The sequence below is a fragment of the Oculina patagonica genome, chromosome 2 (assembly GCF_052425735.1).
Source record: "Oculina patagonica isolate OP01 chromosome 2, crgOcupat, whole genome shotgun sequence".
NCBI lineage: Eukaryota > Metazoa > Cnidaria > Anthozoa > Scleractinia > Oculinidae > Oculina > Oculina patagonica.
The window spans coordinates 39,279,692-39,305,485 of record NC_135759.1 but is presented as its reverse complement, the minus strand read 5'-3'; the positions used below and the strand labels follow the sequence as shown (position 1 = coordinate 39,305,485).

Sequence of the window (25,794 nt, the reverse complement as noted above, 5' to 3'; positions counted from 1 at the left end):
TGTGTTCAGACAAAGCCTGAAGGCTTGGTTACATGCAGTTGTAAGAATGGCGGAAAAAGGACAGGGGAATCGCCGAATTTTGAGCCAATTTCTCCTTTGCTTTCAAGGCGGTCTTCATTGAAATGCCGGCGAATGTTTCGTCTAGTCTCTTAGTGACTTGTTATGCCCATTAAGCTGCCAGGATGGCGGCTATTTATGGCTTTGTACTGGCTTGTTTTTGTTCTCTTGATGTGTGGGTGTTATAGCAATGGATTCGGCCATAGAAGAACGTTGAACTCATCATCATGGGCAATACGGATACCGATGGAACATTACTCTAATATATCTGATCTTCATGCGCTAGCAGACCGCATCGCGGACGAGGCGGGCCTTGTCAACCGCGGCCAAATTGGTGGTCTTGTAGGACATTACCTGTACATACATAATACTTTCTTCAACCAAAGCGGGATCAAAAGACACGAACTTGGAGAAGTGCAAAGTAGCATTACGGAACATTTAGCGAATCATCCAAAAATCGAGTGGTCAAGACAGGAGATTGTTCGAATGCGTTATCGGCGAAGCCTTCAATTCAAGGATCAGTATTTTCCGAGTCAATGGCACTTGGTAAGTGAATTTCCTTATTATTAATTTATTTCTTGAAACAGATATGGATTATCTTGAATTGAAACTCTCTGTAAATGGAATACTTGACATGTTCTCTTAAGATTTCTTTCCTTTTCAAGGCTTAATTTGCCATTGGTTTTGTTGTTATCCTTCTTAGTGTTCTCAAATCAGCAAAGAGGTTTTTAATTCAAGAAGTCCGCGTCTTTATCGTGATAAATTAGTCACATTCAAAAGGTCAACGACTTGTCTCAATATTGATTTGGAAAGTGTCTGTGACGATAGCCAGCCAGATATAGATAATCTTACACTTATGCCAGATGTGATTCAGGCAAATGTGAAATTTAGTGGCTTGCAATGTTCAGCTTTAATGTCATATAAAATACATGTATATAGTAGAACTGAGCGGAAATTGAAACAAAAATAAAAGGACAGCAAAGCAGAATCCTGTCTGTCTTAGTCTACCTAGCCTGAGTAGATGACCCTCACTTATCACATGTGGAGAGAGATATGTCTGATAACCTAACAATTCAAAGAACAGTGTAGTGTCTCAACCAGAGTACATTCCCTGTACCTCACTTGCCGAGATAAGCCAGTTTTTTTTAAATCTATGCCAAGGTCCCTTGTTATTTTAGCCTAAAAATTAGATATGTCATTTGAATGCCAGTTTCACTACACCGACTACGACCATACGCCAGTATGCTTAGCCCTTTTAAATAACTTGCCAAAGATCTTCAGCGTAAACTTCATAAAATTAAATGCCGCATGGGTCTCTAACTAGTTCAATGTTACTTTCATACAAAGCTTTGTAAATGTGTAGCATAACATGTAATACTGAAGCATACCAATCAGGAAGGGAGTTGACGTACTCCTAGTAGCTAAATACTAATAAGGGGTATTAGCTTCAGCAGTATGGAATGCGTACTTTACCTCGCCTTGTGATTATGATATGTTTTCCTGTATGATGACATACAGTATGGGGCCCAGTTCTCGGCCACTTTTGACGTTAACTTGTATTTCTTACCTCAGAAGAACCGCAGGAACTTGAAATTTCGCCCAGAGCTAACTACATTATTCAGCTTTTTGTTGTAAAGCTATCGACCGGTCAATAATTAATTTGCCCGAGCAATAATAAAAATAAAAGCTTCGTTTGTGGGCCCAGTTCTCGGCCACCCGGACCCAGTTTTCGGCCACCAAAAAGCTTGTGCGTAATTTTCTGTATAAAAAGGCTCAATTAATTTCCACAGTCATAAAATCACTCTGTAAACTTATTTATGTTATGTCGATCCCAAATTATTTTATGAGACTTTGTTTCACTTTGGAAAAGAAGGTTTTTAACGCGCCTAGTTGTTGCCTATGTGCAGGGTGTGGCAAACCCGCAGAACTACGTTGTGTGACCAATGCATTTAGATGGTTTATTTTGCAGTGAAAAGGTCTTAAAGAGTTAGGTGTTGTAGAAATAAAGAAAAGACAAAAGTCAGCTCAAAACTTAATATTTAATTGAACTTTATTTTTAAAACATTTCTTTTTTTTTTTTTTTTTTTTTTTTTGTACATGGATTGCCTTTTTTTTTTTTTTTTTGTAACAAAATAAAATTTCACTACATATAATACAAGTACAAAGTTGGTTTACAACATAATTTCTAAATACAATTTTTAGTGGAAACAAGAGGAAAAAAGGAAGAAAGTAGGAAAAAAAAGGGCGGGTGGCACATTCTAAGTGGAAACATTTTGAGGCGGAAGAGCGCTTAATGTTGCCCATTTGGATCTAAATTTCAACAAGGTGTTGTTTTTAAAAGCGATTCTGCTTTCACAAAGGATTTTGTCTTTGAGAACGAGATAAAAAATTTTAAAGCTTGGGGGGCTATTATCCAACCAAGCTTGAGTGTGAATTTTCCGTGATTAGAACATGGTTAAAGGCGTAGAACTTAGTACAGTCTGGTTTATAGCCGTACAGAATATCTGTCACGTTTAAAGAAACATTCTCCGATCGTTTCTCGTTCACCAAAACATTACGCAAATTTGCGTAATGGGGCATTCATAAAAGATGAGCTAAGTTTCGTCGGGAAAATGCAGCGCTCGCAGCGAGGACGTTTTCAGTCCCATTTTAAAAAGACGTTTGTTTGTGGGAAGGATGCCATGAAGATTTTATATTGGAAACATTAATTTGTTTTCTACCGTGACTCTAAAAGGCAATTGGTAGATAGCTTTCGGGGATAAGTTTTTTCCGTTAGTTTATTCTATATTTGGGGGTTTAAGAACTTTCAAAAAAAATGTTCGCGCGATTGGCAGTGACATTAGAGGGTGTTAGGTCATCTCTGACAGTCTTATTGGAGGGTATTTGCTGGGTATTTAAAGGGAGTTTTTCCAACCACTAGGGATTGCGAGAGGAGGCCAAATTTTAAATTCACTTTTAGACATTTTCTTTTGAAATTCGGCTCTGGAGAAGAACCTACCATCTTCCAGAAGGTCACGTATTTTAACCACACCCTTTTGATACCATGTCAGAAAAAAGATCGGTTTTCCATCTATTCTAATAAATCGGTTGTTCCAATATTTCATTCCGGTATTCATCAGCAGATGAGGGGTCTGTAGAGTGTATCTCCTCCAAGCAGAGAGTATTTCTTTGTAGAAGGAGGGTAATTCTGAGGCAGATTTAAGTCATGTATATCAAAGTTACATTCAAAAGGAAAGTGCCACCGAGGTGGGTTGTGGCCAAGGAAAAGGCAGCGCACCTTTACTATCTCCGCTTCACATAATCGCTTTCCCACGCAGCCTTAGAGTGTCCTATAACAAAGTCACTGTTAAGACCACCTTTTTCAAGAGGACCAATAAGAGTGTGCCGTTTAATTTTATCCGCTTCATTTTCCATACGAACCTGAAGCAAATCTTGACTTGTTTAATATGTTGGATGAGACTGAAGAAAGACGTGTTGTAGACTAGTTTAGGATGGCGAGAGTCTTGACAATCAATCCTTCCTATAAGAGTTAGATTTCTCGCTGACCACCTGTTTAAAGTCTTTTTATGATTTTTTTTCGATTATTCTGCTAACAGCCGGGTCGTAGGCGAAACAACACCGAGAGCAATTACTATTTCTCTGGCCACAGATATAAGGGGATCGCTTCCCTTGTTTTGTTTAAGGCTGCCAAGCCACTTCCTTCTTTTTAGATTTCATCTTAAACTAACACTTCACTAGGTGGTCCGAAAGAGTCGTTATTGAAGGAGTGATGTCATAGATACAGACTTATTTTATTTAGTGTCATTAATTTCAGGCCATTTTATTATTCTCCTGATGGATTGGGCCAGCGTTTCACGGCCAAGACAAATAGCAGCCCTGATAAGGGACACCCTTGCCTGACTCCTCTATGAAGAGAAAAGAAATTTGAAGCAAAACCATTATTAAGTACGCAGCTGGAGATGTTAGAATAAAAGACATGAATCCAGTTCTGGAACATTGGCCCACATTCATACGTCAATACCTCGAATAAGAACTTCCATTCGAGGGAATCGAAAGCTTTTTCGAAATCTATAAAAACATGCCGGGCAAATTTCTCGTACACTCGATAACATCGGAGATTAGCGGATATTCTCTTCAATAAACGATTTTTAACGATCCATGATCGTATTTATATCGGAAGAACTTTCTTAGTCGATTTGCAATGCATTTGGTTGCATTTTGATCTGTATTAAAATGGTCCCATTTTCAGGATATCTTTGTTTTTTTTGGTATCGGATCACGCCTCTTCTTTGTGAGATTGACATTCGCCTTTTTGGTAGGCATCATTAAACAGTCAATTAAGGGCCCACAACATCGTTCCAGAAAATAAATAAAATTCTCTGTGAGGCCGTCAGAACCGGGAGTTTTGTTTTTTGCATTTTGGTAATTCTCGGCAGTCTTCGCAGATCTTTGCTGTTCGGCATTTAGTTTGGGTACCTTTCAGGGTTTAGAAAGCGTTTGCTGGGTTCATATTAACTTACTAGTGAAGCGTTTGTAAAATGTTCCTTTCCATAATTTTTTTTTCCACTAGTACTCTTTTTATTTTTTTTTACTTTTCCTTTTGCGTTCCGAAGTACTTTTATCCTTTCACCTCTCGTACCACCTTACTCTCTCCTAATTATACACCTTTTGTTTTCGCTCAGTTTTCTCCATTACGCTTCTCGCTTTGATATTCGTTGGGGTTTACGATTACTCTTTTCTTCTTTTTTCTAGGCGTTTTCTCGATAAAAATCCCTTTTTCCTTTTAACCATTTCCATTCTTTTTCTTAACTGTCTTTTCTTTTCGTGATTTTTTTTTAGGTTTTCTCTTTTTCTTTTTGGTTCGGTCCTCCTTCTTCGCGGCACTAGGTGTAGACACCAGTAATCTACGGCATTGTATTTCCCTGTTCTCCACGTGAAACGCTGGGAGGGGGATGATGATCGCCATTCAACGAGACCCAATGTTGCTCGATACTATCAATAACGCTTCTTCCGTTGTTTGTATCTTTTCCTCCCGTCTTATCAACCTTCACGGGCAGTTGTCGCCCGTGTTCTTAGTAGGGTCGCTTTTTAATTTATTTGAGATCTTTCTTCGCTCGACAACTCCTTTTTTTCTCCTCGTTGAAAACTCCCTCTTTGAACCATGGGAGTAGAAAACGTCACCACCCCATTCCCGCGCCATATGTTTTAATTTTGTCGTCGCTATAAGTTTCTTGTAAGAAAATACTCATATTTACCTTATGGAGCCAACGAAATAATCTTCTTTGATCGACTTATTTATACCTCTGATGTTCAGAGAAATACATTTAAGATTCTTTACTTAAAAACATAAATTACTGGGCAACAAATCGCACCGCTCAAAGGATATTTCCCAAGAGATGTGCCCGACTACAGCTATTTAAAAACAAAAATAAATTAAATTAAACACAAATAGAAATAAATGAGCCGACAAGCGGCTTATTGTATAGAAGGGATACTAGAGAATGGCTAAAACTCATGAAGATAATTAAAGGTGTCCCCTCTACGCCTCCCCGCAACAAATTATTTATTCTGGTTTCGTTCAACGTGATGGAAAAAAAAAATTATGTGCAAACATTTCTTTTTTTCATTATTGCTGCAGTAGATGATATTATATTTAAAACAAAAGCACTAAACTGTGATAGCGAACAGGGTGGCCGAGAACTGGCAAATACGCAAAAGTTGCACGAAAAAATTTCGAAGTAAATTAAGACAAAATATACAACGGTTCAAAAAAAGTTAACTTAAGCAAAAAGCTGAATTATTCTAAGTTTTACATGCCAAAAATTAGCTCGTTTGGTAGGGGCTCACGGACAAAATACGAATTTAACTACATCCATGAATTTTAAGGAGCCGTAAAAAAAAGTTTTCGAAAAACAAATTCACCTACCTTCCATGAACTCGACGTGTGAGCTATCTTTAGCGAGTGAGTCAATCAGATACTAGAGCACAAGAATCAGTTTATCGTTTGAAGAAAATAACTTTTTCTTTTAATTCAACTGTGGCGTGAAAAAACGCGTTGAACACAAAGTGGCCGAGAACTGGGCCCCATACTGTACTTTATGTTGCTGTTAATTTTTTTATTTCAGTTAATTTTTTATTTTTACTTGTTATTTTTTTGCTAACTATTTTTTTTTATACTAGGTTATAAGTAGAAAAAGTAAAACACCTTCCCTCCCTTGATGTCTCATTAGCAACCGTCAGATTTGACTACTAGTACGAGATCTAGTACAAGTACGAGTTTGGAATTTCGACACAATTGCATACCCCAAACTATAAATCTTCCCTGTTGCTGACTAACACATTAAATAAATGTTAGGGATAAAATTGGTGTGATAAGTGATTATAGGAGGCACACATATTCAGTTTGAAAACTCGTACTCATACTCAATCTCGTACTTGTAGTCCAATCTGAAGGTCACTAAGATCCCCCCCCCCCACCACCATCCTTACTAACCCTCCCCTACTATCTGCTATTATCCCCTCTCCTAAGGCCTAAGTACTATCTATTTTTTTTTTACTTTTTACTGACCTCTACAAGATTTGAACTCTCAACCTCTGGATTTGCTTTCCAACATCTCATCCAATTTTCTGCACAGGAAACTATTTTTTAAAAGATATATGACTCCAACTCATACCCTAACCCTAATCCTATTATTTACCTGGAAGTATATAAAAAAACAACTAGTTAGAATAAAACTAACTAGTTACCAGTAGTTTAAATAAGAAATAAACTAAGGTCAAAAATTTAACTGCAACACATACATCCCATCAAAATTTGTGTTTCATTTTGTTGACTTGAACTACATTGCATTAATTGACGATGGAAAAAGAAAAAATATCATGATAATTAAAGGACACGTCACATCAGACATCTTTTCACGTTTACTGCAGGACAATTTACGATTCATAGGACATGATATCAATGTCACTGGTGTTTGGGAGAACAACATCACAGGACATGGAATAGTTGTCTCTGTGATTGATGATGGTGAGTAAAGTTCTACATGTATGTCATTATGCTTTGTATTTCTTGACTGCAGGAGTAAAAGTGTCATTCCACCATAGATGTAAATTTTGCAAATGTTTATAATGATTCTAGATTCCTTTCTTTTAGGTGACATGCAACAACTGTCCAAAATATTCTCAAACAGGTGTCAAATTTAATACTTGCAATGACACTACAAATTACATTTAGCTCAGACACTTTTACAGCGAGGCGCTCAAAGTGTGACCACTTTTAATTTATTCACATTCTTTCTGCAGATTTAATCCAATCAAAAACTGATTGGATTAAATCTGCACGAAAGAATGTGAATAAATTAAAAGTGGTCACACTTTTGGGCGGCTTGCTGTAAAAGGGGTAATTAAGAATTACAGTTATTCCTTTCACTCCTATACAATAACATTATACTGTTAGTTTCATTTTAATGTAGGAAAAAAGGTACAGTCATACCCCTATTAAGCAGCCACCTGTTAATTAAGTGGCCACCCTCTATTAAGTGGCCATTCGTCAATGTCCGGAAAGTATTGCCAGTAATAAAACCCTTATTAAGCGGATATGGCCACCTTGTTTCGACAATCCCAATGAGGATTTGTCTATTGTTTTGATTTCTGTGCACCAATGTGTTTAGAAAAAAACAGTTAGTATTTAAGGTGTATTCTAATAAATCTATTTCACTTCTTTTAATCCCGCTTTATATCTAAGGTGTGGAATGGACCAATCCAGATATTCTTGACAACTATGTAAGTGTATCTTGTCTCTGTATTTGGGTCAAACTTGACCTTCACCTACAAGAAAGATGTCTGGGTTTCAAATTGATACATGTACAGTTAAGTCTCTTTCAAACGGATGCCATCCCGACCAGCTCCAACTGTCCGTCTTAGAGAGGTGTCCCTCTTATAGGGAGTTTAGTTACAATAAAATGACTGAGAAACGACAGGGATGGGACCAATACCAGGTGTCTGTCTTAAAGAAGTGTCCATCTTATAGAGGTGTCTGTAAAGAGAAAGTTAACTGTATATACTTACCCTAGAACCCTACAGAGAATTTTTATAATTAAATGAAGGCCTAAGCGCAAGAAACGCACTTTGTGTTTTGGCCAAATTAAAAAAATGTCACAAACAACTCCAAATTTCGCACGCAAGTTCGTTTACGTGTGCTTAACATTGATCTGTATTCAAATTCGCTGAATCTAGCTTCGTTTTTTAGAAATTACGCATGCAAAGAACAAAGGCGTTTTGCAAAGCTTACGTTCTCCACAGTCAGCCAGCAGCATGAGTTTTTCGACACATCGCGTGTAAATCTTTCCTTCTAGCGTTATTTAACTGTCCGGGGAGGTTAAAAAACGTGTCAGAGCCATGCTTTTAGTTCGTAGCCACCATTTTGAGGATTCGCTTTAAGAAAAGGACTGGATAACACTGTCATTGTGACGCGATGTCACCTGATAGGTGTCACGTGAGAGGAAAGAGAAAAAAAATGGCCGTTTGTTCCTGAAAATCATTTGAAGCCTTTGGTTAGTTTTAGCGTAAGTGCGGCTGCCAGGTGGTTGAAGGACATCATTAAGTCTGAATACCCGTAAGCTTACAGCATCGCTTGAAGAACTGAGTGATGTTTCTGCCTTTGTTTTGTACAACAGCGCTGTTTAGCGCTTCGGAGAAAACGTTGCAAACAAGGTAGTTTTGAGCCTGGCTGCATAGAAGGCCTAAAACAAGAGGTTTCTTGCCGGGAACTTCGTCAACGCGAGTTTTACAGGGTCCGCTTGGGTTCTGCCGCGACAAAGTTGCCGAGAAGTGACCTGGTTTTAGACTTTAAAAAATTCTTTATAGGTTTGGCAGGGGGTGTTCGCTCGCAAAATTATTTTCTGTGCCTCATTAAATATTCATCAATCAATCTATCGATTCGTGCGAACGAAAACCTCATAAGTTTATCTTGTTTTCGCGGGATTTTGTAGATGTGTGATGATGTAAGGAGTGGAGATAGAAGTGAGAGCAAGCCGGCGGCACTCAACTGGAAGCAAAACTAGTATAATGTGACAACACGAGCAAACGTATTCAATCAACAATCAGTCTTTATTTCACTTTCACCTCGGCAAATTACAGCTAACGGTAACAGAGTAAAATAGTCTTGCCTGAAACAACAAAAACTAGCTAACCGCAAGCAGACCGCAGAAAAAGCTAGCTGCAAGCAAACTGGCGTGAAAGCTTACTGCATTAAAAGCGCGATCTATAAAAGGTTGAGGCTGACTCTGATCCTAAACTTAACTTGAAACGGCTTAACTCCCTAATCCCTTGGGGTTAGTGTTAACCTTTTTTTTTTTTTTTTTTTTTTTTTTTTGCGTTAGGGCTAGGCTTTTGCGTTAGGGCTAAGTCTGTAACCCTAATCTGAAACTCTAACCCCGACCCTACGGCCTTGGGGTTACCTTTTTGCGTTAGGGCTAGGACTGTAACCCTAAAAATTTAGCTGACTTCATCGTCTTGAGAAACAAAAGGTTTCCTTTGTTTATCGTTTGCAAAAGAAAAGTCAAAAGACACCGCGCAAGCAAAAACCTTGTCTTTTTGCATGTGTTATTTTTCGAAAACGAAGGAAAGACCAGCAAAATTAAATACAGGGCAGTGTTGAGCACACGTAAACGAACTTGCGTGCGAAATTTGGAGTTGTTTGTGACAATTTTCAATTTGGCCAAAACACAAAGTGCGTTTCTTGCGCTCACGCCTTCAAATAATCTCACCAATAATAATTAATTTATTAAATAATAATTATTGTCAACAAAAAAGACTATAATTGTAATTAATAAAAATAAAATTTTTTATTAATCTAATCATATCATCCTCAATATCATAGTCTTCAGAAGGTAGCTGGGATATTAACTCTAACGATGCTGATCCAATGCCGAGAGCAGACGAAGCTGGGTTAAATCATCATGGAACAAGGTATAGAATCAAGCAGCTCAAAAAATGCACTCATTAATTTGTCATGTTTACCATAGATATCTATTTAATATCATTTTGTTAATGATTAATCTATAATTATTATTAATAATTGATTAGTAGTATGCTACATGCATAGCATCATTCAGTAAAATGGCAAAAATAATATATATATACATTAAATAAAAATTAAACATCAGAAAAGAGAATACTGAAATAAACCAATCAGAGTATGGCTTAAAAAATAAGTACTATCTTATGTCAAACATTTTTTACAATTGTGTACTATTGAACAATACCATGATCACTTGAGATTTGGAAAATGATGTGCATGTTTACATAATTGTAATTCTAGTTAGTAATTAATTAATTAATAAATAATTTTTATTGTAAATCTAAAAAATTGTAATTAATTTTAGATATTTTAATTGTAATCTTAATTTTTAGCAGAGATAAATTTAAACACAACCCCACAAGCTTTTAGCTTTAATTATTATCGTGTTTAAATAAAGTTTTATCTATCTATCTATCTATCTATCTATCTATCTATCTATCTATCTATCTGTCTGTCTGTCTGTCTGTCTGTCTGTCTGTCTGTCTGTCTGTCTGTCTATCTATCTAATTGATGCCCTGATACAAACACAGCTAATTATAATACTCGGTGTTATTAATAGACAAGTATAATTTATGTAACATGTAAATCTAAATCAAGTTCTGCTTTTCATTCACTATCACACCCATTTATGTGATATTTTCAATAACAGGTGTGCTGGTGAGATTGCTGCTGTACCCAACACATACTGTGCAGTTGGTGTTGCTTATGGAGCAAAAGTATCAGGTAATGTACAATTACAATGTAAATTTATCTCCACCTCAAATTTTGTTAACAGACTTTTTGGCAATCGAAGCTCGCTGTAATGCTAGCTTGTTCTTTTTCATACATATGGGATCATGTATATCAATATATTAAGCTCATTTTAATAACTGCTTGTATGTGACACAGACTTCCTATGTACAAAGTTGTACAGTACCAGTAGGAAGTTTATAAATTAACTACTCATGCTAATTGTTATTTTTTTCTTGACTGTTTTAGGGGTACGGATCTTAGATGGCCCCATGACTGACAGCCTTGAGGCCATGGCATTCAACAGTAAGATGCACATCAATGACATCTATAGCTGCAGGTCAGTTTCAATAATTAAAAAATTTAATAAAGTTAATAAGGAATGTACTGTAGTCATTGCAGCTATTAATTGGGACGTCACGCAAAACGTCTCCCCACCAACAGCTGCTTGAGCCAGAACCACATCCCTTAATTAATTTGCTTTTGTTTTGACCCCAGTAGCTTTGACCCATATCGGCAAAAAAGTGGCAGTTGCTGTTTGTTGAAAACTGTTACTTTGCTTCAAATCTTGAACTAAGATTTCTGTTGTTCTCAGAATTAAAATATTTCGATGTCTGGCGTGTGTCAAATTCAAAAACAGCATACTGGCATCTGTTTGACATTTCTGGCACTAGGGTCATGATAAGACACAACTTGAAAAAAGGCAGTATACAGTTGTTTACTGTCCTTGCTGCACTATGCTTTATGTAAGTCATTCAATCTTTTTCAGCTGGGGACCTGATGACAATGGAAAAACTGTTGATGGACCTCATCAATTGGCACAGGTTTGTAACTAATCAAAACTACAACTAACAAGGGGAGCAGTGAGTAGGATTGAGCTAAGTGAATTATTTTAAAGGTATTCTTGAAGAAACCCTTTTAAAAATTTGACAAATCTTTAAAAGTTTTCACTTCGGAAAATTTAAAAAAAAGAAAGAAAGAAAGCAATACGGTCATAGGAAAACACTATTTAGTAACTTATGATTGCTTTCAGTTGTTACTTGTTTGTTCCTAATTCTGGAGAATGAAGAAAATAAACTGATCAAACACGAAAAAAAATATGGGAGTGGAGGACTGGGGATATTAATCAAGAGAGTCTTGCATTTGCACTCTACATTATTTTTAATTAACTTTTTACAGTAAATTACATGAAGTACTTGTTTGCAATTACCTGAAAACCTTGAACAGCCTAGATCATATGAAATAATAATCACAGTCATGTAGTAATATATATTTAATTTTTTTATGTATATAGGCTGCTCTTGCCCATGGTGTTCTTGCTGGCAGGAAGGGTTATGGCAGTATTTTTGTGGTCGCATCTGGTAATGGAGGACATTTCAAAGACAACTGTAATTTTGATGGATATGCAAACTCCATTTACACTGTTACAATAGGTAAGCGATCATTGTTCTTGTATTTCAGCTCAAAGCTGTACAAGTATGTCTATAATTTCCTGGAAATCATCATTTAAATGTGTTGTTCTTTTCGTATAGGTGCTGTAGACGAGCTAGGTGATATGCCTTATTATGCAGAGCATTGTGCCGCCATGTTAGCAGTCACATACAGCAGTGGGCAGGGCATGCAGAGAAACATAGTATGTGATTTCATTATACAGTCAGACCTTAGGTGCACTTACCCGAACACTAAGACCTGTGTTTCATTGCTCATTTCTGGGAGGTACAGTAGTATGTGAAACAAGTTAGAGAATAAAAACTAAGCATGGAGTTGAACACAAATTACGTGGTGGAAAATAATAGTAATGTTTAGTTAATTTTCTAACATAGACTAAGGGTGCGTTTCTTTGGGAAAATCCAAAATTGGATCATTGATCTCAGATCACACGGATACTTTGCTCCCAAAGAAACGAAGAATCCGAAAACGGATTTTTTGCCATGACAACCCCGTAAACACATTTTGCACAGAACATAAAATATCAGCACAAATTTATTTTTCGTCGAATGTATCCTAACTAAAACAATTTAAGCATACAAAATGTTTTACAAAAACCACACGTCGAAGTAGGTTTTCTTTAGCGTTAAGCACAATGTGGCGAGAAAGCATCTGAGAGCGAAGAATGATTGCGAAATGATCAGTGCAAATTTCACTCGTGACAATTTCAAAAGGATACAACTTCCGTAGGCACACAGTGGCTGTTCTAGAAAACCTGTATCCCGTTTAAAATGATACTACATACCTATCTGAAGCTACCGTTTCCTTTTATCGTGAAATATTTTTGTAGTTTGATCGAAATAACCGCCTAAAACTTTCCGTATGGCCGGTGTTTACAAAGAGCGAACCTGTATTTTCACAGCAAAGACCGCTGGGCCAAGGTACTTTTTTTCGAATCCTTTCCCAAAGAAACGCACGGATCATGAATCCTAAAAATCCGGATTCAGATATGATCTGATGTATCCACTCGAAGTGTGGATTCTTCAGATCATTGATCCAAGATTAATCCATTTTCGGATATAGGTAAAGAAACGCAAAATCCGTTTTTGGATCAACAATCCGGATTTGGATTTTTCCCAAAGAAACGCACCCTATGTTTACACAGGACCGGTTCCAAACGGATCCGGTCTGAAAATCGAACTGGATAGCTAAGGCCTTCTGTTTACACGAGACTGTTCTGGAACCGGTCCAGAACGGATCCAAACTGTTCCAAAACTAGGCCTGCTGTTTTGCAAGTCCAGTTTTGGATCTGTACCAGATCGGTTCCAGGATGGTCCTGTGCAAACAGGAGCTGATCAGGTCCAGTTCGGTTCGGAACAGTTTCAGTCTGGTCCCCTGTAAACGTAGCCTTTAAAAGCTCTGGCACAGAACACGAGGTCTGACTGCTGAATTTCATCTTTTCCCAGGTAACAACTGATTGGCGTCTAGGCACTGGTACAGGCTGCACAGATAAACATACAGGCACTTCAGCGGCAGCACCTTTGGCTGCTGGGATGATAGCTCTTATGTTACAAGCCAGGTAAGATATGTTCCTAGATTACCTAGTGATTAGACTCATTGGTTGGATTATATGCCTACCTACTGGTGGCAAAAGGAACTGCATTTTCTGGTTGACTGTACCAGCCCAAATAGAAACTGGCAATTTTTTCGAAATGTGTGGAAAAGAAAACAACATTGTAATACCCAGATGTCTACTTACCACGGTAGTACACATCTGCTCAAGTGCGTTCAGTTCGCCAATCTGATTGGTTGATGAACAGCTTCAGCATTTGCGCGCGGATGATGCAAACTTTGTTTCGCTCGCGTGCACCGTACGTTAGCTATAGCTAGTAGAAAAATATTTGGATTTAAAGGCTTTTCTTAAAATATGTTCGCTTGTTTTGAACGTTACTTATGCTACTTAGCTACAGATACAGTTTGTAGTTCAAGCTTATTAGTACAAAATGTTTTTAAATGACGATATTCCATGGTAAAAAGATGGGTAAAAAACTTTGCAAATTTGGCAAAATTTGCGTACAGGCAAATTAGCCTGTACGCGTCAAACGCAGAGTGCGCTTTTTCTCGCCGTTGATGGCTGGTTGACTGTTTTAATTTAGCAGCAAAACACGAGTGTCGGCTTTTTAGTGCAGAATGCACTATTGTGATGGTTTGTTGGGGCTGTCGTCCGCTAAACCCCTAAACCCCTAAGACCCTAAAGCGCTATGGTGTAAACTTTAATAGTCAATTAATTAATTAATATCAATTAATTAATTATTCCTTGTGAAGGGGGTGGGGGTGGGGAGCACCTGAACGTACCCCTAGGTAAAACCCGGAGCACATCTACGTTACTTTCATGTGAAGATCTCAAAGGTATATATTTGTTTCAGAAAACCCTTTGCTCTCCTTGTGGTACTACTCGACGTTCTAGGGCAACGTTCTTTACGCTAAACGCATGCGCAGTTTAGTCTACGTTTTTGCTGGAACTCGTGAACATCGCTTGTATTGCGTGTTTGTGGTAGGACTCCTGCAGACTTCGTGGCGCCAATTGAAAACCGCAAATTAATTAAATTAGATTTTTAGACTTTCACAGCACTTTCGTAATTAGGAATGCAAAAACTTGCACCGGGATTTTCGGCGTGAACACCTGATAACCAGGAAACAAATATCCTAGCTGTACTGCGTTTTACAAACCCTTTCGAAAAAGATGTTTTTTGATTAGATTTGTTCTTTAGTTTTTGAGAATCGTCTTTCGTGCAGTTTAAACCGTAACTTAATTAAATTAAACAAATGTCATCGATGTCGCCGTAAAACAAACAAAAAACAAGAGTTTCATGTTACGGCATTTTCAAGGAAAACAAAACTATTTTGTTACAAACGAACAAAAGTGTCATGTTACGTTTGCAAAGATTAACGTAAGGAACAGCTGGGAAAGAATACAAGTAGCCTGTGAACAGTTTTTCCGAAAGTAAAATAAAGCAAATAAACACGAACATATATAAAACATCATACTTTCAATTGTTCCATATTGCATTCTGCACTTACCAAATCATCGAGATTTTTTTATTGTACAATTCTATCTCAAGATTGTGTTACTTGTCTTTCCTTGTGATGGAAAGCAGTTCATGAGCTATTTAAGAACTTCATGAGCGGCCAAGTGAACCAGTTTCATCTACTAAATTGCCAAATATGCGTAGTCGCGTCGTGTGTCACATTTCTGACTAGATTTTTGAAAACTTCTTCCGGGAAGTTTCTGTTCCATTTGTTTGCATAAGTTGAATTGTTCTCATCTTGGAAATGAACACTTTTCAGATTTTCTGGAAGCTTTTACAGGAAATTTCCTTCTTGTGGGGTGTGGGGGGGGGGGGGGGGGGAATTTCCTTACCAATATCATTCGCTCCCTACCCATTCCTAGTTAACTCTCTGGAATTTTTGGTCCAATAGCAAGCACCCCATGATGTCATTTTAAGTCATGTGACTCTCGTTTAGTACCCCCACCCCTCACGCTGTGATTGATTTTAGCAGGGCAATCAGTACTTAGTTTATTTAAAGTAGGAACTTAGTACTGTTAACTAAGTATTTGCGCTAAGAGTTATCCCAACCAGTAAGCATTATTTTTTCTCCAGACCTTGTCTTTCATGGAGGGATGTCCAACACATTATTGCTATTACTGCTGTCAAGGTATGGAAAAATTGCAATTTGGAGTGTTGAATGGTTGCATTGTTTTCAATGTTTCCCTATAATGAGGATAAGAAAAAATTGGTGCTAGTAAATCAGCGGGTTATCTTTTATATTTCAAATCGTACTGCATAATTCAAAAGTCTCATGCTCTAAACCTTGCACAGCTGCTGTGAAATTTAAAAAGCTGACATTGTGACAAATCTGCAGAAATAGTCTAGAGTCGACATGAGGAATAATGAATACAAATCAACGTCATGATTTTTGGATCAGAATAGTGAACTGGCATGGAGTACAGGAAGCCTTGATTTAAGAAATGTTGGTTAAAAAAACGAACGACATCTTTGAAGTGAAATAATAACGATGAAGTAGAAGTGTATTAATTTGATTTCAGGTAGCCAAGCCCCTCTCTCTAGCTAAAAACTTCTGTGCAATCAAAGGGAAAATAAAGCTTCTTGTTGTTGCTGAAAACAGTTCGATCTTGATAAAAGCCTACCTGCATGCAGTAGCATTTTTTAAAGTTTTGTACAAGAGTTACCTCTTCCATTTGTAGTGAGTCGCGGTAAACTATGTTCATACGAGGACTGAGCTGGCACTCAAAAGGTGGCATAATACTTGCTAGAAAAATAAAATGGTAGGTCAACGGCTGTCAGGGTTTTCCCGCTTTCTGTTGACGGCGCAGGATGCTCGGTAAAAAATTTCGCGCCCTTTTTGGAGCGCATGACTTGATCACGTGAGGGGACGTCAAACGCTTTACGAAAGCGAGGCGCCAGAAATATAGGACGCCTCGGTCTGGATTTTCTTTCGTTTTTTTCAGTTCAAAGAGAACAAAGATGCGTGGAGTTTTTTTTCTTAGGTTTTATTAGTGAATGCTTGAAGTAGACATTTTTAGAATCCAAGCGAGTTTTATCAATAAAAAGTGTTGGTGTTGTATTGACCGAAGTTGAAGCAGTACCGGCAGCTGAATTTTCCGTACGTCTTTTTCAGCATCATGTAAACCTGTTTATGTAAATTTAGCCATTTGATAATGACGGTATTTATTTTTGCAGCATGATGTTGATAACAGTGATTACTACACAAACGGAGCAGGATATCACCATAGTCATAAGTATGGATTTGGACTCCTGGACTCCTGGCGACTGGTGAACACTGCTAAGGTATGAGGCTAATTTCGTTTGTCGTAAATAATAAAAATAAAATAAATTAACTTTATCTAGACATGGTAATATTTAAAGCTAGAAGCTTGTGGGGCCGTGTATTTCCGATCGAATTGGAATTTGGACAAATGTCACTCTACCCCCATCCTGCATAGGGGCTTCAACCCCTATGTAGCACGCGGAAGGGAGATTTCAGGAACTGGACTACGCAATGCCGTGCTACTTAGAGGCGCAGTCTATGTTCAGTTCTGGTCAGGGGCATCCAACGGGAAAATTGAAGAAAAGCCCGAGGTCAGTTTTGTGTTCCTATGTTGTTGTAAGCGGGCCATAAAAAAGGTATTTTTAGAAATTTGCTACAAGACAATCCGATCTTTCTGAATTCTTTTACTCTCACCCTTAACTGAAGTGGCGTAACTAATTAAAAAAAATGCTTTGGGAGCCATATTTTGCTTCTTTCAAGTACATGAACATAAAGTGTTTCTAAACAAAACAATACGATAAGCTAAAATTTGACTTTGTGAAAGTTTCAGGGGACGTAGAATAAAGTTACGAAAAATAAAAAAAGCATTGACTAGGTTGAGTTGATGTAAGAAAGATATCAGTTCTCAGGCCGTTGAAGTCAACTGTCGCGCGCAGATTCTCTTACCAACTGGACAGTTTGAAAACTCCATCCAACTTGAGCTATGCGTGTCAATAAGAAACATATATTTAGTGTTCGGTGGTTTTGAAGAGTTATTCTGACTGGAGATAGGTATAAGCACTTGAAATTATGGAATATCAATCACTTATCAGTAGTGTTTGTTAATTTGTTCGTTCCAGGTTTGGGAGGCAGCGCCGTGGATGACATCTTGGTCAACACCTGTTATTCATATTGGCAAACAAATCCCGCTATCAACCAATCAACTGATAGAAAAATACTACGGTATGTCTGCTGAATAACTTAAACAAACAGCTAAAATTGTGGCCCACAGCAGAACATAAAACTTCCCTTCCCACCACCCCACGTTTATACACTAACGATTTCTTCACTCATACTTCTTTGCTTAGCTTTAAAAATACTAAAACACAAAAATGTAAACAATTCTCGTAACTTCTTTTTTCAGTTTCTAAAGACCAAGTTACAGAGGTGGTTACTTTAGAACACGTCACAGTTACAGTAAGTTAAGATCACTCCTAGTCTCGGAGTTTTGTCGTAAAGGAAAAAGGTGTGACACATATGACAGAAGTTTTAGTCAAAAAGTAGCTCAGGAAATGTTGCGCTTCCAAGCTATATCAGCTTCTCAAGGGTTGAAAAGATGATGTCTATTAACACAATTGTAAAGCTCAAAAATGCTTAGCCAACACTTTTAAAAGCGTTTTAAAAAACGCTTTCATGTTAATTAGTGTCGTAAAGGAAAAAGGTGTGACACACATAACAGAAGTTGACAGTAAAGCAACTGAGGCACTGTTGCGCTTTTAATCCATATCAGCTTCTCAAAGGTGAAAAGATGATGTCTATTAACATAATTGTAAAGCTCAGGAATCCTAAGCCAACACCTAAACCGGTTCTCCAATGTTTTAAATGTTGTTATCTATTTGCTTCGGTTTCACATCTCCAGGGCCAATTCGAAGTTCACATGCGGGAAACATGTGCTTTTCGCTTAGTCAGTTAGAGCAAAGGATCTCAACATACGGACGAAGAGTCTGATTAACTTTACGGAAATTTTGTAGTTTTCCCAACCCACACCTGCTGTTGTACATCCATTAAAACACTGATGACAGTTGAAAGAGATCCTCCTGCGACTCGACCGAAGTGTCCAAGATTCAACATTTGCCAATATTTTCTATCGCTCTTTTTATTTAAGGTGAACCTCCAGCATCGTCGCCGTGGAAACTTGATGGTCAGTTTAGTATCTGCTGAGGGAACAACATCGAAACTGGCTACAGCGCGACAACACGACAGGTACATCCGGACTTGCGTTTGTTGTTGTTGAGTAGCAATGTCAGTTAGCATATTATTCATCGTGGTCATCGTGGAGAACTCACGTAATGGAATTTTCTTTCAAATCTTGAGCTTCAACGCTTTGCGCTTTGTAGGTTTTTATTATGATTAGGTTCTCCGTGAAAACACCTCATGAAAACCCTCTAGCGTGGCATGTTTGGATCAGCTTCCAGAGAAACTATTTATTCTTGTAACAGCGTTCTTGTTGTCGTTGTTCTTACACAGTGGTAGTTTTATAAAATACCGAATATTTTGCTGACAAAACATATAAAATCTTGTGTCCTCTTAGTTTACAATGCATGGGGTTTCTTTTTTTTCTTATTCATTGTAGATCTTCGGATGGTTTCGTGGATTGGACCTTTTCCACTGTGCGATGCTGGGGAGAAAAACCACAAGGAACATGGCAGCTTATTGTCATCGATAATGGTATGAAATCGAGTCATTTGCGTTAGCATAAAATTATACGCCGATCTTAAAAGGAGATAACGGATTTCCGAGAGCAAAGTTTGAGGAATACTGTGATCTTAGAAGAACAGAAATGCCCAAAGGCAATTCATTGTGTTTATTTTTGTCTACATTGCATAATTGCTACTTTGATTAAAAGTGAGATCTCCATTTACCGGTTTGTTATGTTGTTTAGTGATAATTTTGTCTCGCTATAGGATTTGATGACAGCCGGGGTTTCTTAAAAGATTGGAAATTAACTTTTTATGGCTCGTCCATGACACCAGAACAGATACAAAAGCGACAGAGGTACGGCTAAAATAACAAAGAACATGTTACAATGACAGTTAGCGTGTAATAGTCAAAACTAAACAAAAACTAAAGAAATGAATGGAATTAGTGTAATAACTTTTTCACGGGTTTAGTAAAGTCACTGTATTTGTTTTTGTTCTTATTTTTTGTTGTTGTTTATTTTAAAACCGGCAGGGTGGAACAACAGGCGAAAAAAACCTGGCTGCTCTACAACGGAACATCTAATACCTTTAGTCCTCGGTCCAATTATTTTGTGGAGTGACATCATTTGTGCTGTTTGGCTCAATATTTAATAATTGTTTACGTGTCTTAATTCTTCAATAAAAATTTTATTGGGACATGTTTTTAATACGAAAGGGCTAAGCCATTGCAATGCTGAAACGGGGAAACCTACAAACTGCACGAGTGGAGGGGGGATTGAAAGATGTAATTGATGTATTATTTGACTTAGTATTTTTTGAAGAAGTTCATTAGTGTGCGGATACTGCATTATGTTTTATTGATTTGTGTTGCATAAATTGTTATTATTGTACGGTTGTCTTTTCTCAGATTGGTTGAGAAAGCTGCAAGTGGACAGTACCTTCACAGTAATGACACTCCACCCTGTCCGCCCAGGCCTCCGCTGTACGCACCACAGGACGTCGTGTCCGAGAGAACGCTCAAGGTAATGCTCGTATATAGTTCAGAAGACGACTTCGTATTACACAAAAACGCACGTTCTGACTTGTCTTGTAGTCTTTTGGCACAAGGCTATGTACTTGGTTTGACGTACCATAGGATTGCAATTTGTTGGCTTTACAGTCGAACACTCATTAAGCGCCCACCCTCAGGGAAATGGCAACTGGCCACTTTATAGAGGTTGGCCGCTTAATAGGGGTTCTTTAGAAACTAGCATTAGGCTTTTTAGGAAGGTTACGTTATTTCAATGCAAAATAGCATGGAAAGAAATCAGCCATCACTTTCTTTTTTAGACTCTTGTGAGTCCGACCTTTTTGAAAACAAAGCCAAACATTGTATACTACATTCTTGCTGGCCGCTAAATTGGGGCAAAAACAATAATAGAGAAACACTCATCGAGACGGCAAAAGGATGGCCGTGCCCTCTTAAAAAGGGTTTTTATTTACAGTAATATACTGACAACAGTTTCGGGACTTTAACAATTGGTCGCTTAATAGGGGTTCGACTGTATTTTGTAAAAGAAAATGAAAACGAGCGCTTCCTGTTTGGGCGAATTCCAAAGTACTTTTGATTCACTTAGTGTTGTTTTGCCTTCCTAACAGATAATCGTGTTTCTAATTTCAGGTGCTGCTTCTGTTTGGTGGCTTCTGTCTTCTTGTGTCCATCTACTATACCGTTGACGTCATGTTCGATAGCGAGGCTAGTGACGAGAAAAGCCTCGATTCGATGAGCTCAGAGCCACAAGAAGAGACCCCACTGTTGTCAAATAAACTGGCAGAAGAGGATCAGATTAGACTCAGGTGCGCTTGATAGTCACATTTTGATATTCCAAATGGAAACAAAGTTCGCCATGGTGGTGTACGTTCTCGAAATCCGGTAGAATTCGGGCGATTTTACGTCGTTGTTTTGCACTAGAAGAGCGATTACGCTAAGATGTTTCACCCACGTGCAACGCTATTGTACTGGTAATTTTTTCCGGCGGCGTTCTCGAGTTGTTGTTGTTGTTGTGGTTTGCGTGAGCTCCCTAATATAACCTGAGTAAGTCTTTAATTTATGAATGTTTTCAAAGCAGTTATAACTAAAACTTCTTGGGAACAAACTATTTTCCGAATGACAGAATAGAGAAATTTTGGTATGTGGTAAAAAACCAAACCAAAGTTATCACTGACCAATTACAAAGGACACAGACAATCCGGCAAACCAATCAAAACTTGAAGCAAGTACATTGATGTAGCCGAACGAGACGCGGGAAAACGTGTGTGAGCGAATCACGATTGGTTTTGGTTTTACTTCTAATTGTTCGAAAAAGTGGCGCGAAATTTTTTAACCCAGTCACAAAGCGTAGTAATGCAAATCCAAAGCAAACGCGACGTCCTTTCTACACTCAAGTAAAACCGCTCTAGTGACGCATGTTTTTTTATTTGTTTTCAGCCACATACTGGAGAGAGGCGCTAAGAAGGAAGTCACACATGAAGATCGTTCAAAGGAGATTGATCATTCAGCTCAATCCAAACATGCCCCGTCTCCAGTGGACGAAAGAAGACGAGTCGAAGAGTTCGAAAGAAGGCTTCGTTTTGCAATGGAGCAAAGTTTATATTTACAAGCGCAACACTTAAGTGATCTGGATAAATTTGAAAAGGATCTTACACAGGCCAAGGAAGAGAGCTTACTCACGCATGCGCTCCAGAAAAGTCGCTTAGAAGAGGCACCCAAAAGCAAAAAGAGTAGAGCACCGATAAAAGGGATTCTGAAGAAGTCTAGAAGGTAAATGTAGAACAGAGTGTAGGCCAGGCCAGCTTGTCTGAATTTATTGTTCATCAAACTGGAAACAAGCCTCGTACGTAGACATTCTTCGTCTTTATCTTTTAAATACTGTTATATCCATGATTAATTAGTCTTAGTAATGAACACGTGACCAGGTTTCCCGGCCAATGGTCTCGCAGTCGTACTCCGCGTCACGCAGTGCTACTTAGTGTTGCGTGGCAGAGGAGTGTGAAAGTAAGGGCCTGTTAACATGACTCTGGAATGAAGTTCGTTCTGCATTCACATACAGAGTCGACCGGCTCAACCTAAGGCGTTTTCACGTGCGTGGCTTTCGCGCGAGATCAAAAACAAAGAAGGCGCAGGTTTCGCACAAACATGTTGTGCCCATTAATTTCCACATTTGCAATTTTAACGAGCAATTCGTCCATAGAGCTGCTTCTTTGGGCTAAACAGGAAATGCTCTTACGTTTTTTCGCTCTAAGTTCAAACTGTGTGTGCGCTTTCATGAGATGCGGTTTCATCTCGAAACGAAATTCGTTTCGTGTTAACATGATACCAGAATGAAATATAATTCCAGAACGATAATTTCATTCCGGAATGAAAACCGGAATGACTTCGTTTTCGTCTCAGTATCATGTAAACAGATACAGAGAAATATATTGGGGATGGAATGTACTCGTTCCGGAATGAAAGTCATTCCGGAATCATGTAAACAGGCCCTAAGAAAATGTAACATCGTTATCCTCTTCATTTCAGTCGAAGCTCAAGATAACCATTGGTGATCCCCATCCCGGCCTTGAAGATGTGAAAGATGCGTCATTTATAGCCATGGAAATTATTCGCGCGAGAAAACCGCGGACAGCTGCCTGCCACCGAAAGACTTGCACAAGAGGTTTATCCGTGGGCAACTCGGTGTATCTTTTTCTCTTCCCGTGCAGGAAGTCATAGCACTAAAAGCCTTTCTGAAGATCCAAGTGATATTATTGGGTCCACCAAGCGGTTAATTGCGATAATAAGAAGTGCTCAATGTAGTGATGTTCAAAACATGTAATATTTTCATATATATATATTTTTTTCATGTCCATCTTTTGTTTGGTTGGTTGCGAGCGAACGTTACGCTTGCATGTCTGAATGCGGCAATTTGAGGCTAGGGATATAAGTAGTGTAGTATTCGATTAGTGGGGAAAAGCGCGAAGAAAAGAGAGTAGATAATATCTGTCGTCATTTTTCTTACTCGCGTTTCCCCTTTTCTGTTCGCCCATCTAGCTAAGAGTCTGGAACAGGGAAGATTATTAGAAATTTCGTGGGAACACACGAAACACTGAGAATATTTCATTTTTTGCTTCGATGCTCAAGGATGTCACAGTTATTTATTTCTTATTTATATATTAATTTATTTTCAGTTGACAAAGTTCCAAGGAGCAAAAATATATATATAAATGTTAATAACAAAAGCAAAAAGCAATTGAGACTTATTTATTTTGTCATGGCGGGATGTAACCGGAAAGTGAAAATTTATCTTGCGAATGTTAAGATGCCATCATAAAAACAAAGAAAACAATAAAATTATTTCGAAATCCTGTTTGAATTCATTACTTTTGCCACAAGAGTCCCTGAAATTTTAAGTTGACTTTTTTTGTAAGTACCCTTAGGCACTCGTTGTAGCGATTTTTTTCTGAGCAAGATAATTAATAAGCGATTTTCCGAAAATTTAAAAAATTAGTAAAACATTCTCACTGAATACAATTGCCCTGACACGGGAAGCTAAGTTATGGGAGGATACCCGCGACTGCCAGAGCAATTGGCGTGTAGAATGTAGGATACAGCAGTGATCGACCGCCACCAGGGGAGGTAGGAGGGGCGAAACTTTTACAGTCACTTCACCGAACTCCGTTGAACTGGCCACGAGGTGACTGAAACTGTGATATTTGAAGCGAAGGTCGCAATGCATCATGCTACTATGTATGCAGTAAGAATAGTGACATCGTGTAAACCACAGCTTTTTAATGAGCATATAGCTAAGATGGAAATATATGTTCAGTAAAAGAACAAACTCACTTAAAATTGAACGAACATTTGCATTGCCAGAAGGAACAAAGTTACTGGCATCCATTTTTTCAACTCGACTTCGTTTAATTTTGTTTTCTTTTAGGGTCGAAGGGGGCGGGGGTACTTAAATTTGACGCGCATTAAATTTGACCGAGACAAATTTTAGCGAGTACTGAATATAGCGATTTTCGCCCAACTCGCTGAAATAGCTAAAATTAGTAGCCACAGGCTGGTAGCCACTAACAAAAGCAACCTTAAGGTATCAAAAAATATCCCTCGTTCAATTCTGAGCAAGTATGGAATACTACTGGGTTGATTAAAAACAATTTCAACACTTATATAAACTGTATGGCTTTACCGATGGTGTTTGGGCCGTTTTAGGCTATAGATTTTTCCTTTTTGTTTCGAAATAAAACTGTATGTTTTTTAAAGAGCATAAAATGTAACAAAAGGACGTTCATCGTTGGAATTGAAAAATCGCAATCAAATAGTGCTGAAGTATGAAACAGGTGAGAGAAATAAACCTGCTGTAGCCAGAAATTCTGAATGAGATCTAAAACAGGGGCACGAGTTTCGGAATTCTGGTGGTTCACTTGGCTTGCTCGTAAATTGAAGTATTCTAAGGTAAAGTCTGTCTCCGTGCCATGAGGCCCATACAGCCGGAGCTTTTCCAGGTTTCCGTAGCATTAAGCGACTAGGAGTATTTCTACTCCCCCTGGATGGGATGCTAGTCCATCGCAGGGTTACCCCCCAGCAGTAAATTCGCCGGTACCCATTTGTACACCTGGGTAGAGAGAGGCACTGTGAGAGTAAAGTGTCTTGCCCAAGAACAAAACGCAGCGCCCCGGCCAGGCCTCGAACCCGGGCCGTTCGACTCGGAGTCGAGCGTGCTAACCATTAGGCCACCGCGCCTCCCACAGCAATTCTCGCAAAAATGTAATTTCTGACGTTTGAATGAATGAATTAGACGGAAATTACTATTCTGACGGCACGATTGAGAGGTTCGCGGGTTGTTATGGGATGTCTAGGTATATATAGGTTTTGGCGGGAGATTTAGGTCATTCTACGTCGTCAGTCCTCGTCTTCGCTTGCTTTCCTTTTTTCTTTACATGTAAAGTATTGTTTGTTTACCTTTTTAACAAGTCTATTGAAAAATGCTGTAGATTATTTAGTGCCCTTTCCTCGGGGTTTCGTGCTGCTGCATTAGATGAGGAATACGATTCCACTTATTTTTGGCCACATCTAAAGGGTGGTTTTTAGTGTTTTTTCGTATCTGGCGTAGCACACACCTTAATTCTCTTCCCGTCTCGTTCCCAATTTTAACTCAGCGCGGCCATTATTCCCGATCGTTTTTCTCACTTGGCAATCACAAGGCTAGTATGGGCTTCTCGAAGTCTATT

The 25,794-nt window shown here is 38.4% G+C and overlaps 1 protein-coding gene across 1 annotated transcript; it reads left to right on the top strand.

Moving 5' to 3' along the window:
- The first annotated feature begins 1 nt into the window (after window position 1).
- LOC144644642 (proprotein convertase subtilisin/kexin type 7-like) lies at window positions 2-23,933 on the top strand. Its single transcript, XM_078504175.1, has 21 exons — window positions 2-603; window positions 6,988-7,084; window positions 7,802-7,839; window positions 9,938-10,026; window positions 10,788-10,861; window positions 11,117-11,207; window positions 11,637-11,691; window positions 12,162-12,300; window positions 12,400-12,500; window positions 13,762-13,874; window positions 15,958-16,012; window positions 17,059-17,166; window positions 17,986-18,088; window positions 18,270-18,322; window positions 19,011-19,108; window positions 19,479-19,573; window positions 19,810-19,900; window positions 20,453-20,567; window positions 21,206-21,381; window positions 22,013-22,345; window positions 23,102-23,933. Exons 1-21 carry the CDS (start codon window positions 163-165, stop codon window positions 23,115-23,117), a joined length of 2,481 nt encoding a protein of 826 aa, XP_078360301.1. The 5' UTR covers window positions 2-162; the 3' UTR covers window positions 23,118-23,933.
- The last annotated feature ends 1,861 nt before the right edge of the window (window positions 23,934-25,794 follow it).